General features: G+C 35.7%; 1 protein-coding gene across 1 annotated transcript; it reads left to right on the top strand.

Moving 5' to 3' along the window:
• Window positions 1-267: 267 nt before the first annotated feature.
• Window positions 268-6,521, top strand: LOC147861266 (uncharacterized). Its single transcript, XM_087324007.1, has 14 exons — window positions 268-349; window positions 1,326-1,419; window positions 1,488-1,581; window positions 1,658-1,720; window positions 2,181-2,234; window positions 2,452-2,571; window positions 3,014-3,159; window positions 4,211-4,358; window positions 4,728-4,811; window positions 4,928-5,043; window positions 5,165-5,223; window positions 5,441-5,531; window positions 5,978-6,132; window positions 6,226-6,521. Exons 2-14 carry the CDS (start codon window positions 1,399-1,401, stop codon window positions 6,284-6,286), a joined length of 1,212 nt encoding a protein of 403 aa, XP_087180133.1. The 5' UTR covers window positions 268-349; window positions 1,326-1,398; the 3' UTR covers window positions 6,287-6,521.
• The last annotated feature ends 12,645 nt before the right edge of the window (window positions 6,522-19,166 follow it).

Here is a 19,166-nt window from a genome sequence, read left to right as displayed (position 1 = left end):
CCATATTTAGACACGAAGTTCCATTCAAATATAATCCGTTCTGATAATTGGATTTTGTTTTACAAATCTTATGGCTTGGCTAGGAGTCGTATGGCTAGCCGGTTCATATACATATGTATGTACATTAACATATGTATTTTATGAACCGGCTATTTATATAGATTAGAAAAACTTTGTGTGTATGTATGTAAAGTCTTTTTCCCTGTTCTTCCCTTCTTCCTTTCTTTCATGTTATGTTGTTGTTCACGAATCAATCACTGCTTTCCCTGTCTCTATTCGCTGCTCGCTGCTCCCTTCTGATTGATTCATTGCGCACGACATTTGTTGTTCGCCACTCCAACACTCTGAAGTACGTATCTTTGTCTGTTTTTTCTTTCTCTGATTATGAATTCTCTCTATTTTCTCTCTTTTTTTTAAAAGAAAAATCTGTTTTTCTCTTCCTTTGAATATGTTCTCTGCTCTTTGTTTTTCTATATGTATGACAAAAAAAATGAGAATGTGGTTTTTTTTAAGACCAAAAGAAACACATTGAATTTCATTAGTATTGCTAAAGGTACACTGTTTTGTGCATTTTTTCTTTAGTTCCTAGTTGTAGTAATCGATTGTGGTTGAAAAACAAAACACCTGAATTAAACGTGTTATCTATGACACATGTACAAATTTGCACGGCACAAAATTTGTAGTGAGGACATTTATCTCTTAATGACAATATCAAGAGTGTTTGATTGATCAATTGTTCATGACAAAATGTTCATTTGAGTGCGCCTGAAGGTCAATGACCAGGCTCCTTGTACTCCTAGCAAGTCTTGACGCTTCACTAATGTTGAATACCATATGAAATTTCTATGTACTCCCAAATTGGGTTATTCACAAAAAGGCTTGCCGAAACATTTCATAGGGTCATACATTTAACTTACTCTGAATGTAATGGAAATTCAATGGAACAAATATATATATGTTGATGACACTTGACAAAATCTTCTCTAAGACTGATATGAGAAGTTTCTTTTAATAATATGAAGTATGGTTTATGGAACCAAGGTGCCACATTTGTACTTAGCATGTGCAGAGTTCCTTAGTGACTCTTGGCATTGAAGATTTTCACCAATGAATATGTGAAGGGTGAGCCTCCACATCTCTCTCAAGCTCTCACATGTGGTGCATATCATTTTTGTATATCTTGCATCCATATGAACTCACATATTTTGTTGTTAAGAAGAGAGAGAGAGAGAGAGAGAGAGAGAGAGAGAGGGTTTAAGGTTTAGGGGAATCTGCATAGTTATTAATAAGAGTGTTCCCTTGGCATTCCCTTTGGGGAGTTTTAGTATATTGCAGCTAATTGTGGGACAACAGCTAGTTTCATATAACAAGAACAGTGGTTTCTTTAAAGTCTCCAACATGGGTGCTGATCGCCCTCAGGTGAAGCTTTCTTTTTCTATATATCTCTCTATGTTCAAAATTTGTATGATTATGTAATGTCTTTTCAGCCCGCTAATATTGAGCATGAGGACGAGGATGATGATGATGCTGTCTATCTCAATGAAGAAGATGTAGAGCAAGAGATCATGATGGATGAAGAAGGTTTCATCTCGTCTTTCTGATTTTATTATTCAAATTACATAGAAAATATCTTCTTACTTTACCTTGCCCACTGCAGATCTTCCAGAAATAGATGAAGACAGCAATGGCGATGATGAGGATGACAATGAAGAAAATACAGGTGAAGCTTAAGCAAAGATTGCAGCATACTCTACATTTTGCCCTACGTTTTGTTTGCCAAAATTTTGCTACCTCTTTGTATGTTTGGGGGAAACTATTGTTGTTTCAATAGTTTCCTTCAGGTTTGATTTATGTTGATTTATATATTTTACTTTTTGTTTTATTTCAAGGTTTTAGATTTGTTTTAGACTACATAAAGTAATTATACATGCAACTATAATCTGTATTTCTATTATATAACCTCGTTCCATACTATGTACTATGTGTATAGTTTCATTTGCATTTTTGTTGGGAAATAAAATAAGAACATGATCAGAATTGGATGTCAATAAGGTTTAAAGACTCATAGAAAGTAATTCAATCTCCTTTTCGAAAAGTCTATGACCTGTTATATCTAATAAATTAAAAAATGATAGTTGATGGTAGATATTTACTCATGATTAAAATATTTTACTTCTTAGGAACTGGTGATGCAGAGGCGGATGATTCAATTCACATTTTTACTGGCCATTCAGGTAATCCTGAAGAGGTAGAAAGGAGATGCGCACTCTCACTAGTCTCTACATTGCAGTATGTACATGCCAAAGTAAAATATAATGGAATATTCAAGTTTTTGAACTTTAATATTCATTGGTTGCACAAGATTTTGATGAATATATGGATCTGAACATGGCCTAGATTCTACACCTTTCTAATAACCAAATGACGGGCTGTTTGTTTCTATGCATACAGATTCTGTCTATGCAGTGGCATGCAGCCCAGTAGATTCTGATCTAGTTGCGACTGGTGGTGGTGATGATAAAGCCTACATATGGAGGATAAGGGACAGCATGCCTCCTCTTGAACTGAGAAGTAGGATCTGTAGAGCTATGTTAAAAAATTCTGAAATAACCCTGAATTTTTCTTTATTCGCTCAGGTGCCCATGGTCAACTCTGAAACAGTAACTATATGTGCTATTTGAGCAATCATTTGCTCAATTGACCCCTTTTTCTCAATCATATGTGCTACATGAGTGAATATATTGTCAACTCATCTCATGTTTGTCTCTTTTGGGGTTGACTAAGGTTATGTTGGACATTAACAAAAACTCAGGGCATTCAAGGAAATATTGGAAATAATAGCAATCTTTCAGAGCTTTTGCCACTCTTAGATAATTTTGTTGATATTTTAATCTTTAAATAATGTTCTCAATTCCTTTTTTAATTAATGTTCTCAATGTCCTTTTTTAAATGAATACTCTCAGCAAATGTTAATAATTATCATTTTGGCAATGTTTTTCCTTCCTGTTTACAGATCATTCAGATTCGGTTGGGTCCTTGGGATTTAGTTATGATGGGTTATTGCTTGCTTCTGGGGGCTTGGATGGCATAGTCAACATCTGGGATATTTCATCAGGTGTGCTAAAGAACAAGCTAGAAGGTCCAAGTGAAGCTGTTGAGGTAGTTTTTATCATTACATTTTCAGCTGTGAATCACCATACGCTAAGAAGAGAAGAATTAACAGTATGGAATTTGAAATGGAACATGACTGGTATTCCACAGCAATAAATTGTCATCTCGTTATTTATTATATATTATTCTAAGTTAGTATTTGTATCACTGTCTCGTGATGTGATGGCTACACGAATTCAATTATTCGTATGTCTAATTTTTAACTTTGTATGTCTAGAAAATACTGACTAAAAATGCTAACTTCCCATATGACTGGAAATCATTCAGTGGAGTAAAATATTTTAGGAAAGTTAAGACATACATATTGGAACCATGTCATAAGACGTTTTTGCCACGGAAAGGCATATGTATAAGCTAAGATTGATTGAAATCAATAGAAAAATATTCGACATTCCCCTCAGAAACTGCGGTCATTTTGAGGATTGAAAGTAAATGTTGCCAATTTTTAAAAACGTATTTGTGGTAGTTGAGATCCTGAATCTTGGGTCCATGTTGTAGCATAAGTGGAAAATGCTACTAAAAACAAGTTGAGAGCGTGCGTACCTTAAGCATACATGTTCTTTATCTAGACATGTAACTGGGCTATAGCCTGGAAGGCAGCTGTTACAATTTCTTTCGAGACCAGTAATATGGTTTCATAAGCTTATGGAACAATATAGCTTCTTCCATGGAATTGGGCAGAAACATCCTCCCACAAATAAACACGACAAGTTCATTTTGGTGAATTTTGATTGCATATTTACCTTTTAAAGAATTTGGAGAATCATATTCATTGTGATCATATTCTACTTCAACATTTTCTCATTCTTTATATGCGTTACTGGATATCAAAGAATATATCAATGCACCCCTCGTTGATAACTTCTAGAATATCATGATAACTGTCTTCATTGTAAGTCATTTTTGTGGGTTTCGTTTCTCACATGGATTATTGTTGTATTGCTAAAAAGACTGTGAGAGATGATGCATATAATGTATTTATTAAATTTTTAACTCTAATGTGAGAGTAACATCATATTTTCTGTGCTTTATTTGCCAGTGGCTAAGGTGGCATCCTCGAGGACATGTGATATTAGCTGGATCAGAGGACTTTACAAGTTGGATGTGGAATGCAGACACCGGAGCCTGTCTCTCTGTTTTTGCTGGCCATAATGGTTCAGTCACATGTGGAGGCTTTACTCCTGATGGTACATACATTCTCAATAAAAGCTACCATTTCAGGAAGGAAATTTCCGAAAGCTAATAATGTTGTGCCAGTACTAGTGCTAATTACTGTATATTGTTATTGAAATATAGAGTTACTGAAACCATTCTGATTTTATAGATATGTATGTCAATGAGTCCTATGTGGTATAATTAAATGTTGCCTGAGAAGGAACTATCGATACGTAATGTATGCATTCTCCTTGCAAGTCAGAAGATTCTTGTGAAGAATATTATTCTTTGCGCCACACTCTTTTTATGTTTCACATTTGGCTGTAATACTGCAGGAAAAACTTAAAGTTTGTTTGAAAATTATTAATGGAAGATTATGTTTCTGGGCTATAATACCGCAGGGAAAACTGTATGCACTGGTTCCGCAGATGCTGCTCTGAGGGTTTGGAACCCAAAGTCAGGAGAATGTCTCCATATTATACAAGGTGTTAATAGATATCATCAATTGTGGAACACATGTACTGAATACTGAAGTAAAATGCATGCAAGGATTACATAAATTTTGTCCTTTTTTAGTTTAATTGGAAAATCTCTATTGTAGGATATCCATTTCATACAGAAGGTATAACGTGCCTTGACTTCAGCAATGATTCTAGCATAACCATTTCTGGCTCAACTGATTCAAGTGTTCATATTGTCAATATCCGCACAGGAAAGGTGCTTCTATTTTTCCATGTATCAGCAATATTGTATTATAAAAATATGGATTGTCAATCACAATATTTTATGGTATTGAAGTATCTCAGTGATTGCTGGAAATGAATTGATTGAATTTCAGGTTATGGGTTCTCTAAGTGGCCATTCAAAATCAATTGAGTGTGTTGGACTTTCAAGCAGGTTGATGGAACATACCACTGTTAAAAATTTACCTTTCATATAAATGTACATGCATCATCCGATTATCGTATGCATAAATCAAATTGGATATGCATGATACGTTTAAGGCCCAAATGCTAAATTTTGGTTTGTTGGGTATGAGGTATAAGTATTCTCCAAAGAGTTTTGTATTAGCTTGGGCTTTCAATAGGTAACTTTGGCTTTGTTAATGTTTCAGCCTTCCTATGGCAGCCACGGGAGGAATGGATGGTTTGCTTCATATATGGGATTTACAAACTTGTACATCAAGGGCTACATGTAAACATGAGGTAATCATTCTTGTGCTTTGATAGTTCATTGTTTAACTACTTGTCTCACAAATTTTGGATGGGATATAAAATACTAAGACTCTGATTAAAATGCATTAAATCCGTCTCATATTAATGAAGTTCTTGGTTTCTAGAAATTAATAGTAGTTAAGGCTGCAGGATTTATTTTTATACGATTCTAAACTTCTTTGTTTTAGAAATTCAGAGTAGCTTCAGATATAACAAATAAATAAATAAATATAAAAAATATATATATATAAAAAAAAATAAAAAAAATAAATAAAAAAATAAATAAATAAATAAATAAATAAATAAATAAATATATATATATATAGAGAGAGAGAGAGAGAGAGATATTCTTTACAGTTTGTTGCAAAACATGAATAAGGTGGGAGGCTACATTTTAATGAATTTTAATTGTCTTAACATTTTTTTATCTTTTGTAGGAGGGAGTCGTAAAGTTGATTTGGTCAGAGAGTTGTGATACTATCTTGACTGGATGCATTGATGGTAAGATAAGAGTGTGGGATAGTCGCACAGGAACATGCCAGAAAGTCTTCGCTGGACATGAAGATGCTATTTTAGACCTTGCATTATCGAAGTATGTTGCTTTTCCCCATGAATGTCCATGTTTTTAAATATGCGCATTGAATGACTACAACACTTAGATACTCATACCAATGTGGCATTTCAGGGGCCAAAGGTACATACTTTCGACCTCAGATGATCATACGGTCCGTGCTTTTGAGTATTAAGATATGGCAGGTGCAACATGAGGTTATTTTGTTTAGATAATTTTATATTCTTGGGTGGGAATTGGGTTGCCTTTTGAATCCCAAGTGTAACATACATATATATTGCCTGATATAGAAACATCAAAATTTGGCATCACCATATGGAACTGACTCCACAACCTGACAACCATATACTTATGTTTGTGAGTTCAGCAACTGTTTTTGATGATTTGCAAATTTTATTTTTAATTTCAAATTGCCTATCCATTACATCAACACAAGAAGGATATGTGACTTTACATACTGCTAGTGAAACCTCTGCATGAACCCTACATTATCATCGTAAATGTCTTTATGTAGTTTTGATACACATCAAAGCAATATTATACATGTGGGTCAGATGCATAAATGATCAGCTTTTCCAATGGTAAATGTGGTCATAATAGTAGTCTAGAGAAGTGGTTCTTGAGGTCCATGCCCCTTTGTTAACATAACCTTCAGCTTGTGTTTTACTATCTAGAAGGACATTTAATTGTCTCATATTGTTGGACAACTGTACAGTTGGACACCTCTTAAGGAAATATTCCACCTTTGGGGTACTATGGAATCAATGTATTGTTTGTATGAAGAGAATTTATGTAGTAACCATACAAACTGTATTATCTTGCTCTATACTAAAGTTTGTGCTTGGAGAAATCCTTAATTTTCCTCAAGGTTCAGCTGGAGACAGTTTATGTAAGTTTAACAGTTAAATCTATTATCAATAGAAGGTTGTATAGGTTGTCTCTATGTAAGTTTGTAACATCTTACATTAAATAGCCATGTTTCTCCATAAGATGCAAAAATATGCCAGGTTGTACTATTGAGATTTTCTTTCTTCACTCCCCATTATTTACTTACAACATTAAATAGCAATGTTTCTCAATGAGATGCAAAAATACATATGGTTGTACTATAGGGATTTTCTCACCTCCCTCACCATTGTCAACTTACAATTTTTGTTACGTATTGAGGAGTTTCATTGCAGCAATTTACAATCAATATGACTTTTTCTCAAGTTTTTGACATCCATTTGATAGGTATGACTGTCAACAACATGTGAAATAATACAACTTGCACCATACATTGATGATAGAAAGAAATCATAATGGTATAACAAAAAGCATTAGTATTATGCTTGGCCAAATAGTGTTAGGGTTACTTCTTATAGAACTTTTAAGCCTTTTCATTCTTGAAATTTACAATAAATGAAGCCCACAATAATCTTCAATTTCAGTTTTAGTTGTTTAGGAAGAAAATATCACACTTCTTTTGAGAGTTTTCAACTTTCTTTTTTGAATTTTATGTAGTTGTGATTTTTTTTCATACAAATTGAAATTTAAAATGGGGTGCAACAAAAAAAGGCTGTATCCCAATCTGCAATGATGAAGTTAGAAGCAAGAAAATGATGGCTTCCCACTTGTGCTTCATATTGGTGCCACTATATGGAATCAAAATTAGGTTATAAATTTTTTGCTGCCACAAAGATTCATAATTTGAGAATTGTAAATAGGATCAGTATTTGCGTCCTAGATTATCAAATTTTGCCACCGGTGTATACTTTCAGAATTGAAAATAGGATCAACACTTGTAGTTTAGGTTATCAAAATTTGTCATCACAAATGCCCATAATTTGAGAAGTTGTAAAAAGGATAAGTATTTGTAGTCTAGATATATCAAAATTTGCCACAAAAACAGCCCATAATTTGAGCATTGCAAATAGGATCAACACTTGTAGTTTAGGTTATCAAAATTTGTCATCACAAATGCCCATAATTTGAGAAGTTGTAAAAAGGATAAGTATTTGTAGTCTAGATATATCAAAATTTGCCACAAAAACAGCCCATAATTTGAGCATTGCAAATAGGATCAATCGACACATGTAACACTTCTTGAGATTATATGCGAAAGTGAACAAGGGCATTGTATATGTAAATAATATAATATGAATGTATCTATTACAAGCTTTTATGGTTAATCAATAATATGGCCTTTAAATATATATTACAAATACAACCTATCTATATATTAAAACTCCTTCGTGTATATTGCGTGTATGTGTGCTGTTTGAGTGGGATCATCGGGAACCTTGACTTGCATTGCCACTATCAAAAGATCTCGGATGTTTTCCTTTCGGGTGGTTGTGGGGTCAAGAAGAACACGTACTTTATATCCAAGTATCATATTCCCTTTCTTGTGTTGCTCTCTTCTTTTCTTTGAGCTTTGGGGCCGAAGGCTGCCTTCAAAATGTGTGCTCGAGGATTGCATTCAAGGATTCAACCAAAGGATTCACTTTGATAGGAGGATTGGGCTCGATGAATGCCTTTGAGAATTCGGCTTGAGATTGCTATTAACTTATGCTCTAGTCATGGGCTTGCTTTACGTGCTCATCAAATAAGCTCCTTCCAATTGCAACACGATTCTTAAAATAGAGTTAGACATAATTAACAAGTAGGTGGATTGCAATGGCTTAAGAAATGAATTTAGGTTTAAACCACTCTTTGGGAGTTAGTAATACTTATTAAACTTATATAATTCTTATTTTAATTAAACAATATTTTTTTAATTAATTCGTGTTGGTGGTGGTAACAATAGAATTGTGGTTAAATCCCACAATCTACCAAATACTTTAATAGTAACCTAGAAATTCTAAATGGAGGGAAATTTGGATTTCTACAATTATTACACATAAGACTATTTTTGTTGTCCTTTATTGCTCAATTCACACTAAGAACAAGTATTTAAATTTTTACTGAAATAAGTAAATGCAATGGAGGTAAATTATATTAAATCACTAAAAAATTTATAATCTTACAAATTACAATAAGTTTTAGTGGGATTGGATCCCAATTACACAACGTTTACAATAAACATCGGGTCATTTGAAATAGGTAATATGTCACATTTTAAGAACTGTTCGTCCAAAAAGGCACAAAGTAGGTCATTTCACAAAAAGGGGTATCGCATGTGTAAAGGTTTTTGAACAATTGAATCAAAATATATGGATTTATACCATGTCCAAAAATTTAGGGCTTTCCAAAAAATGCATAAATAATCGACACGTGAAACTTATAAAAGAATACACACAATTTACAAAAGGACTACCACCTATATTTATACATATTCGTGAATCACCATCTTGATGTAAAATACAATATTTACGTTTAATATATCAAAACTATCACTTCCCAAAGATACGCCTTCCCCTTTCGACCCATTCGAATAAACTAGAAGAGCTTTGTGAGGTCTCATCCTCATCATACTAGCAACCAATGCATTGTTTTCATCCAATTGCAATCCAACGTCACCGTGATTATGAGACATACTCCTTGTTTGTCTCATATTGCATCAGGAAGACCATCTGGGATCTTCTCTTTTATTATCTTGATTGTGGTCTGTCTTAGATGGCCCGTTTTGGTTAAGGAGAAGTCATACACTAGTATGTCTACATTATCAAGCGTTAGAGTAGACATGCTGGGTAGATTCTTTCTTCTATGTTTTCTGCTTGTTACTCTGACATCCTTAACCATCTCTAAAGAGTACTTCCCAGTAAATGCATCTAGGGAAGAGGTATGATATCAATGAACCACAATGAATTGAACTTGATTGCCTTCTTCATCCTCAATAATTTCAGTGATTTTAGCAATCCGAACGGGATGACCCAACTTATTACCCCCAACTAATGTTGCAACCAACATACCAACTTGTAGCTCATGTAGATTGCCTTACCATCTCCTCTCTGCAACATGCGATATTCAGGATTATCTCGTGATTGTAAACGAGTTGTGCTCACCATTGATGGGCCACCACTTGTAGTTTGTCGTGGACAAACTAGATTATTCAATTCAGGATTATCTTGTGATTGTAAACGAGTCGTGCTCACCATTGATGGGCCACCAATATTCCATTTGAATTGATTTCTGAGTGGCTAGTAACCGAAAAAGTGGTTATCTAAAATCGTATGTTGATGATTAAAGAAATTACCCCACCATTCAACATCTTTATCATGAGCGTACTTTTTGGTATGTTCAATATTTTTGCGTTTTTCTTCAAAGCAACGCATCCAATATATCTTTTGCTCTTCGATTGAACTACCAGTAGCCAATATTTTATGGTCATCATACGACATTTGTTCTGCACCTTGGATTACCGCATTTGGAAAATGCAATAAGAGCCTACATCCCTCTTGTGGCTCCCATTGTGAACTAGATGAGTATTGTTTGGCATACAACATCAACTGGTTGTGCCTGCTAGAACTTCTTTTGATGAGGAAGACGTGGTTAAAACTTATATTATTAAGCAGTGCAAGAGCCCTACATAGAGTCCCATCCCATCCATGCAACAACGTTTAAAATCATAAATTTCATCCAAATGTTGTACATCTGGCTTTGGGGTATAAGCTTCAGTGATCAACTTTGATAGCATAGGAAGCGTGAAAGCATCACGTCTCGCTAATTTCTTTGAGAACCGGCTAAACATTTGATCTATATGATCATGCATATGACCAACTAGTAAGAAGTTTACCTTAATCTTTTTAAATATGCCCCTTTTTGCTGCACGCTTAAATAACCGAACACAGTCGAGTTTTTGTTTTATTTGGTCGTGTTGTCTAGTTGTACGTGTAGGACTGGCGGGAGAATACCTTCCCAAGGATGTAAAACTCTTTACATTACTGTGACTATAAGATTTGGGTCGTTGTGCACACGAATAAGTTAGAAACACTTGAGGCCTTATTGTTTGACAATAAGACAAACAACCTACTCAATGCATTTGCACAAGGCATTCATTTGCAATATCCTTCGACAACCTTCGAAAGTGTGGCAAACAAGTCTTCTTTCGATTCGTGCCATCTATAATCAAGCACATGTACCTTTCTGGTGATTGAAGCGCTTTTTGTCAATGGTGCATAGCTTTAGATCTTTCCAACACTTGACTTTCTCAATGTTCTTTTAATAAATTCTTATAACTCTTTATTTCGTCATCGGTTCTTCCACTTTTCGACATGCTTTTTAAACTTGCAAATATAGAACAAACATCCATTTGAACCTTACGTGGTATGACCACATTGTTAAACTTCAATCTCCATAATCAATTAAAATGTTGATATTGTATGTAAGGTACACTTTCTAATAACATGTCATCCTTATACGCTTGGTATACCTCATGACGAGTGAAGTTATTTGACAAATGTAATCTTCCAGTAGTGTGCATAACATCACATTGCTTTGAGAAATATATCTCCATCTACCTTAACAAGTTGCATATGTGAAATCATAAAAGTATCTTGCTCATCGCCATTAAGTGACAAATATTTATGTCACAACCCCCTCATGTTTGCCTTTCCAAACTTCGAAAGACAAAGATTCCCACAACATGGCTTGCTTGTATAAAATGCAATTTGACGATCTGAATGCAAAAAATTATATCTTTTAACACTCACTTGTCGGGGAACTCTTCGAAAATTGAGATGCTGATTGATGCAATCCTTGTCAACATTAGATAAATCGACCCCTTCATTATTTGTAACTACTTTACTTTTTTGAGGACTACCTAAGTTAAAAGGCTCGATTGAAAAAAGTGAATTTGAACTTTGCCCAATATCATCGTTAGACTCTCTATGTTGGCACCATCTAATATTTACATGGTTATATTCCTCGGTTGAGAATAATGAGTTATCATATAATGTAAAAGGCTCAACATAAAACACAAAATTTTTACTCGATGTTGAGAACATCTTGACTAAGGCCAACTAAGGTCAAATGAGTGAAAATAGTAGAACAATTTATTCTAGAATAAGCCACATGTAAAAATAATGTTATTTAATTTATAAAAAATAATAATTTATTACTATATAAATGAAAGTCATCTTCTCATTGTCATCACTGCGTTCAAGATTTTCAAGTGCTCAAGAGCACAGAAGCTATCTCACACTCCAGTTTTCGTCTCCTCAATCACCTCACTCAATGCCAACACCATGAACAAGGGAAAGAAAATTGCCAACTATTTATTTTGAACCGATTTTTAAGATTACCTAAAGATTTTGTAAAGATGCTTTTTTTAAATCAATTTTTGCAAAGATGTCAAACTATAGTATACAAGACCTCGATGCATTGCATCGTTCCCTAGTGCTTTCAATGGGAACTCGATGTAGTGCATCGAGTTCCAGTTGAATGCCTAGTGCTTTCAACCGGAACTTGATGTAGTGCATCGAGTTCTTGTTGAATGCCTAGTGTTTTCAGCATCGAGTTCCCGTTGAAAGAGCACAAATTTGTGTCTAATGTGTGGTTTAAAAGAATTTTATTGACAATTTTATGGTTATTTTTTGAGTGCCTTAGATAGGGATTTACACTAAAATTATATTGATTTTAAGTAACTTTTTCATAGTTTTAATCTTAAATATCCAGTTTCAATAAGATTTTCTTAAGATTATTTTATTGCCTATAGTTTGTAGTGAACCTTGTCAAAAGGTTCCATCATTTAAATTGAAGATTCCCTCACTGACAAAAAGGCCTCTCGATGACGTCGTGAAAGAGGCTTCAAGAAGAACCTTAATTGAGTCTGGAGGTGATGGAACATCTAAGTCATTAGTAGGGAACACATTGAAGACATTGGCCGATAAGCCCATTGAGCCTCGCTTGAAGAGCTACCTCCATTTAAAATGGCCATTGATTTATGCTAAAGAAGAGGGGAACTTGTTCCTCGGATTTGCTAAGTCTGAAGGTGATGACAAGCTACAAGTGGGCAAGACCTTCCCATACGGCCAAATAAAGAATGTTGAATATGAAGATAACGATTCACCAAACTTGCTACTTGATGTTGAGAGCTCAGGGAAGGCGCAGGGTTCGAGTTGATGAGGGCTATTTTGTGACAGACTCCTGCCACCCTAAAGCTGTAAAAAAAGATGTACAAACTAAAAACAACTTAATTGTCGCTTTGCTCCCTTACATTAAAAGATAACTCATGGTCACGCAAGTAGAGACACTGCTGAAGTCTGCTATCCGAATTTCATGAATCCGATTGGCATGGACATTGGGGAACATGGGTGACATTTGCAAAGATCAAACAAAAATATTGGTGGAAAAATATGTACAAGGATATAACTGAGTTCACCGAAAGCTGCGAGAAATGTCAGATCTACTCTGGAGTTCAACATCGGGATGAATTACACACGACATTCTCACCGATAATTAACTCTAAATTGATGGTCGACATCATGGCCATGCCAACCGGGATCGGACAAAAGAAGTACTTGGTGTTAGCTCGGGAAGATCTGACGAACCCAGTAGAAGGTCGGGCGCTACAAAGAAAAACATGTTCTGCAGTATGGTAATTTCTTTTGGAAGAAGTGTTCTATATGTACGGGTGCGTAGGACAAGTGATTGTGGATCGGTTGACACTAACCATGGCATACAATCCAGAAGCAAATAGGAAGATCGAGCGAGGACATAGTTCGATCGTAAAAGCACTAGCAAAAGCATGTGATGGAAGGGTAAAGATTTTGTCGCAAATGCTTCCATATGCACTATGGGCGGATCACACAACGCATAATTTTGTGACCGGTTATATGCTAGTGGAACTTATGACCGGACAAGCTCCGGTAATGCCTACGATAACCACAATTGCGATTTGTACATTGCTACCATGGAAGGAATAGATGAGTCGGGAAGAATTACTAGCGGTCCGGATACGACAACTAGAAGGAAGACCAGAAGACATAACGAAAGCGATACATCGACAACAAGAAGCGCGGTTTAGGAACAAACACCGATTTGACAAAAAACACCGACTCCAACCGCTGAAGATTGAAGAAGGAGATTGGGTGATAGGCTATGATAGTAGTTTGGATCATCAACATAGCTCGATACGAAAATTTGCTAAAAGGTGGTTTGGACCATACGAAGTTCGAAAGGTATTCGACAATAGAACTTACCGACTATGTGAGATGGATGGAACATTACTACGGGTACTTATAGTGGGGAAGTGGGTGAAATTTTTTAAGAAGCAAAGCGACGATGAACCCTACGTAATCTTAGACAAACCCGACATAGAGGAGCAATCGGACAAGGATCACGAAAGTGCGGAAAGCAAAGAAAGTGAGCTAGAATTAATAATCAACATAGGGGAAGAGACCGAGGGTGGTGCGAAGGAAGAAGAGTAACAAAGTACCGGAAACTTCGGCACATACCGGAGGATGTGCAGGTTTAGAGGGGGTGAGTGTCATAGTGTACTTCATACATTACGTGAAATATGTACGGAGTACCCAATTCAATAAAAATAAAGAAATAGAAGGAAATACTAAAATAAATACATTGCATGCATAGGGCAAGATTCAAACCCTACACCTCCATGTAAACATACTCAAACCTTACCATTGTACCAACTCATTATGAGTAAAATGATTATGGATTTATTATTTAGAAAAACTTATCCTCAAGTATAAATTTTAGGAAAAGCTACTTTTACACGTGTAGAGTGCATAGACTTTAGTTAGAAGAAAATGCATGATCGAAAAAACTATTCATGCACATCTCACGTGCATGAACACTATTATTAATAGAAAAAACATAATAGATAAAGTGATTCATGCACATCTAGTGTGCATGAACACTTTAGAAAAGCATGATGCTTACTATATGGTAGGATACTTAGTCTCTCCCATCACTATATAAGGGTGGGGGGCAGCAAATTGTAATGCTTATTGAACTTTTTTCATAAGGGTTGATTAATATATTCGTGGGATTTATGAATTTTCTATCTATTTCTTTCTTTCAATCTAAATTCATATTCTTTCCTAAGTATTGATTAATACACTATACTCGTGGGATTCACAAGTTTCCTATCTTTCTTTCTTGCAATCTATTCATAACTAGGATCATCTCAAATTCTTCTTCCTCCTAGTCCAAAACCCCAACGGTTCCCACCTGACTCATGCAATGATCCGGCACCGAAAGGCACGACACCGTGAGTGGGAACACACTCTAGGATACTCAAGTGTGTGAACGCCCCACCTCCTTGTATAATAACTAGTGTGTCATAGAAGTTAATGTCCTATGACACATATTCTTTAAGTAGTTAAGACACAACCTCTTTCTCAAGAGGCGGTACTAGTGAGAGAAGTTAGAGAGAAGGTGACTACATAAGCACCTTCTCCCTCTCCTTGTAGTTGTTGGTTATTCTTGCTTCCTTGTAATACAGTTTTTTCAGTTTTTTTGTAAATCGTAAGCTCTCTCTCTCTCTCTCTCTCTCTCTCTCTCTCTCTCTCTCTCTACACACACAGTTCTTCCACTACATAGAATCCATCCAATTCTTTACAAACATAAGGGTAGAAAATAAAATTTTAAAAAAGCTTGAGGGTAAAAACCAAAGTTTTCAAAAATGAAGCATGAAATTTCGAAAACGCAACTCATATAATGTTCAAATTGCGCAATATCAACTAATCGCATCACTTGTGCCCCAATGCCTAGTGTCACATCCTAGTGCGTGTGAGCTAAGTCACATGGAAGCAATGATACGGATGACAGACAATGGGACAAGATCTAACTTGTACGTATGTGGGATCTTTTGCCATTTTTTCAGCCCATGTTATTACTTTGATTCCATTATATATCCAAATAGTTTTGTCATTAGTGAGCCGACCATGATGATACAATAGTTGTTTAATTTATTTGCATCTCTATCTTTATGTAAAGGTTTAATCCAATTTGTAGGCCATTCGGGCATGGCATGTTGCAATGCATGAATAAACATATCACTTATCCATGCATGTGCTTCCTTACTCGTCCATTTGAGCATTTCAACCTTTAGCCATTGAAGATCTCTTGCCTTTTGAGAGGCCAATTTCTTAAGCCCTATGCATACATCTTCAATCATAAAGAAGGGAGACCTAGACGAAAGAGAACCATGGCACATTATCTTTTTGGCCATTGATAGCTCATATAATTTCTTACAATACATAGACAAGTCCATAAGAGTTGAAGTCAACATAACTCTCAACACATTTTCCCTTTAAATTCCCCCAAAATTTAGCAAATGCATGTGCTTTTTCTTGTGTTTAGAGAAATTGTTGAGCCGTATTCTTCTCTTTCTTTGAATAAGGCTTTTGTACAAATGCAAATGCTTTTGATAATTTTTCTTTATCCTCGAATCAAGACACATCAAAAGTGCACATGTTGGCAATCATGCATCATGATTTGATACCTTGCTTTCCCAAATTTTGTATTCAATACATTTGTATACATTTTTAGGAACTAATGACATATATTCTCAAAATAGAACATTTTTTTGTACTATATTAGATATATTTATCGTGACATAGACATGTGGACACTAAGGTTCGAATATAACACTAATTGGGTCACACCTACAAAACCTGCCTTTCTCATTGTACCTAATTGTATGTTATAACTATGTTGGTAGATGTCTACGTAGGACATTTTAGACTTATTGCAAATGGATATGCTATATAAATTTCCATGTATTCACAAGTGGGAGATGGCACCAATCGCGGCATGCCGTTAATCTTTGGTGAATATTTGCATGTTGCCAATGCTAACATTTGAATTAGATCAAAATGTGGGTATCATTTTGTTTTGTCTATAACTGGTGTTTGTCAACTTCTCATTGCCCCCTTCCCCGAGAACAAACATGAAGATGTTGTATGCTTGGTGTTTGTTGAAGGTGACAAAGAAATTGAGATATGTATTTATGTATGTATATATTGTTAGGAAACAGGTCCCTCCGGATGGGAAGTGAGAAGAACCATGTTGATGAGCAACTCGGCCGAGACTGATAGGCCGAGGCCGAAACCGGAAATCGTGGAGATAGCCAACACGGAAGGCTAAACTTGTAAATAGTCGAAAGGTAACATTAGTATATAAGTACTTAGGGCAATCATGTTAGATAAGTGCGTTATTGTTGACGAGGTTCTTGCCTCTGTAATTGTGAGAGTGAATGAGTGTGAGTGGAACCGTGTGAGCTCCATAGCTGCCTGTTGGCGAAGCAGGATCTCGAGGTCGTTGCCTCTAAGATCTCTGATTGTATTCCTTTCTCTCATAGTGTTCTGTTTCAAAGTTTGTGGACTCCACGTGGTTTTTCCCAGTTCAGGTTTCCACGTTAAATTCTGTGTTTTTTTTCTTTCCATTAGATTGACTATTATTCCGCATACATAGGACCGGTTGTGGCCGGCAACGATTTTAACTTCATATATATATACATGTATGTATATGCACTCGATCAGTTCAAACTTTTGTGGTCTTGAGCTTGAAATGTACTTGTCTTATCACTCATGTGTTTGTAGGTGATATTGTTGAAGTATGTACATGTCTAATATTTCTATGTATGGGGTAGTACATGTGATCAAGGAATTGTTACAAACTTTGAGGTAAGGTGTTTCAGGAGATTTAAGTGTAATTAAAAACACCACCCTATTAATCTACATAAAGAGTGAACATACATAAGAAAAAAGACTGAGTCAATGAATTAAAAAGTGAAGGACTTTGGCCTGAACACATTGGTACAAGGCAAGCATTTGCTAGATGGTTTGGTTAGTCTACTACATCCCCCTCTCTACACCCAAGTATGATGAATGATATATGCGGGTCGCGGTTGCCACATGGAATTGCCAACATTTAATTCAAGAGGGAATTGTAGAAGTAAACGAGATGGTTGGGGGAAAGAGCATGTGATTATGCATAATAGATGGCAAAACGGACGACATGGAAAATATCTCTTATATGTGTAGGGAGGAAGGCCCTTGTGATAAGTTATTTGTGAAACGTTATTCCCCTTTATCTTGCTTTGTCGTCACCTTCCTTTGTTTGCCTTGTTGAATGCAATCCTTTCTTTTCTCCCTCTTATTCTCTCTCGATCACTATCTTCTTTTTCGTCTTCTTCCCCGTTTACACTCTTACTCTTGCTCCTTGATACTATTGTGTGCTTCAGATTCACTTCACTCCTTGATTGATTTCTTTGTTCTTTGATTCCCCCCTATCTCCCTGTGTACTCACCACCTTCATTAGGTTCATTGAGATGCTTCAAGGCTTCTCTAGAATTTTTTATAAGTTTCTAGAACCTTCCTTTAGTAATTATAAAAATGCCCATGTTCAATTTTAGGCTAATCACGATTCACGCCGTCAAATTCTACACATGGCCTTAAACATAGTGCTCACATTAATTCATAATTTTAAAAATAACCTTTCTTACGTTTAGACCAACCCTTTCTTGAATGTACAAATATGGCCCAAATATTCGAGAGATCACAACTCAATCTCTAAACGCTTGATTCACAAGTTGTTTGCTTGATGAGCCCATTATTGCTAAGCTTAGCCATTAGTGTCGAAATTCCACCAAAATTTACCACATGAAGTATGAGCTTCATGATCCACAGTGGCATCTAGTGATTTAAGAGATATGTACGAAGTAATAGAGATGGGTTTCAAACCCAAGATGAAGAGCTTGAATACCGTGGAAGAGGAAGAAGTAACAACCTCTAAAATGGCGTGGACAGAACTTATAGATGCTGAGAATTGTTTAATTGGCATTAAGGGAATGAAAGTAGAATCAAATGAGGTATTCTACTACAAACTAGAGCACTGAATGGTAAGAGTTGAGCAACCAGCCTTTCAAAGAGAAAGGCCAATTAGGCTAATCGCAAAAAATGGCAAGAATATGATTATTCACCCTAAGCCAACAGAGATCACACCGGAAACAGTGTGTTGGCCTATACAAGGGCATTTGGATCAATTATCATGGGACCCAACGATGTATTGTTGGAGAACTCAACGACGAACTGATGGGGAAAAGCTGGTTCAATTTTTCAGGTATAACACGAAGATTGGGAGGCAAATTATTCTAGAAAAGAACA

This window comes from Azolla caroliniana, unplaced genomic scaffold, assembly GCF_043228905.1.
Source record: "Azolla caroliniana isolate FFs.n. ecotype wild unplaced genomic scaffold, voAzoCaro1.0.p SCAF_8, whole genome shotgun sequence".
Taxonomy (NCBI): Eukaryota; Viridiplantae; Streptophyta; class Polypodiopsida; order Salviniales; family Salviniaceae; genus Azolla; species Azolla caroliniana.
The sequence above is the reverse complement of the archived record's forward strand: the minus strand, read 5'-3'. Positions and strand labels throughout refer to the sequence as shown.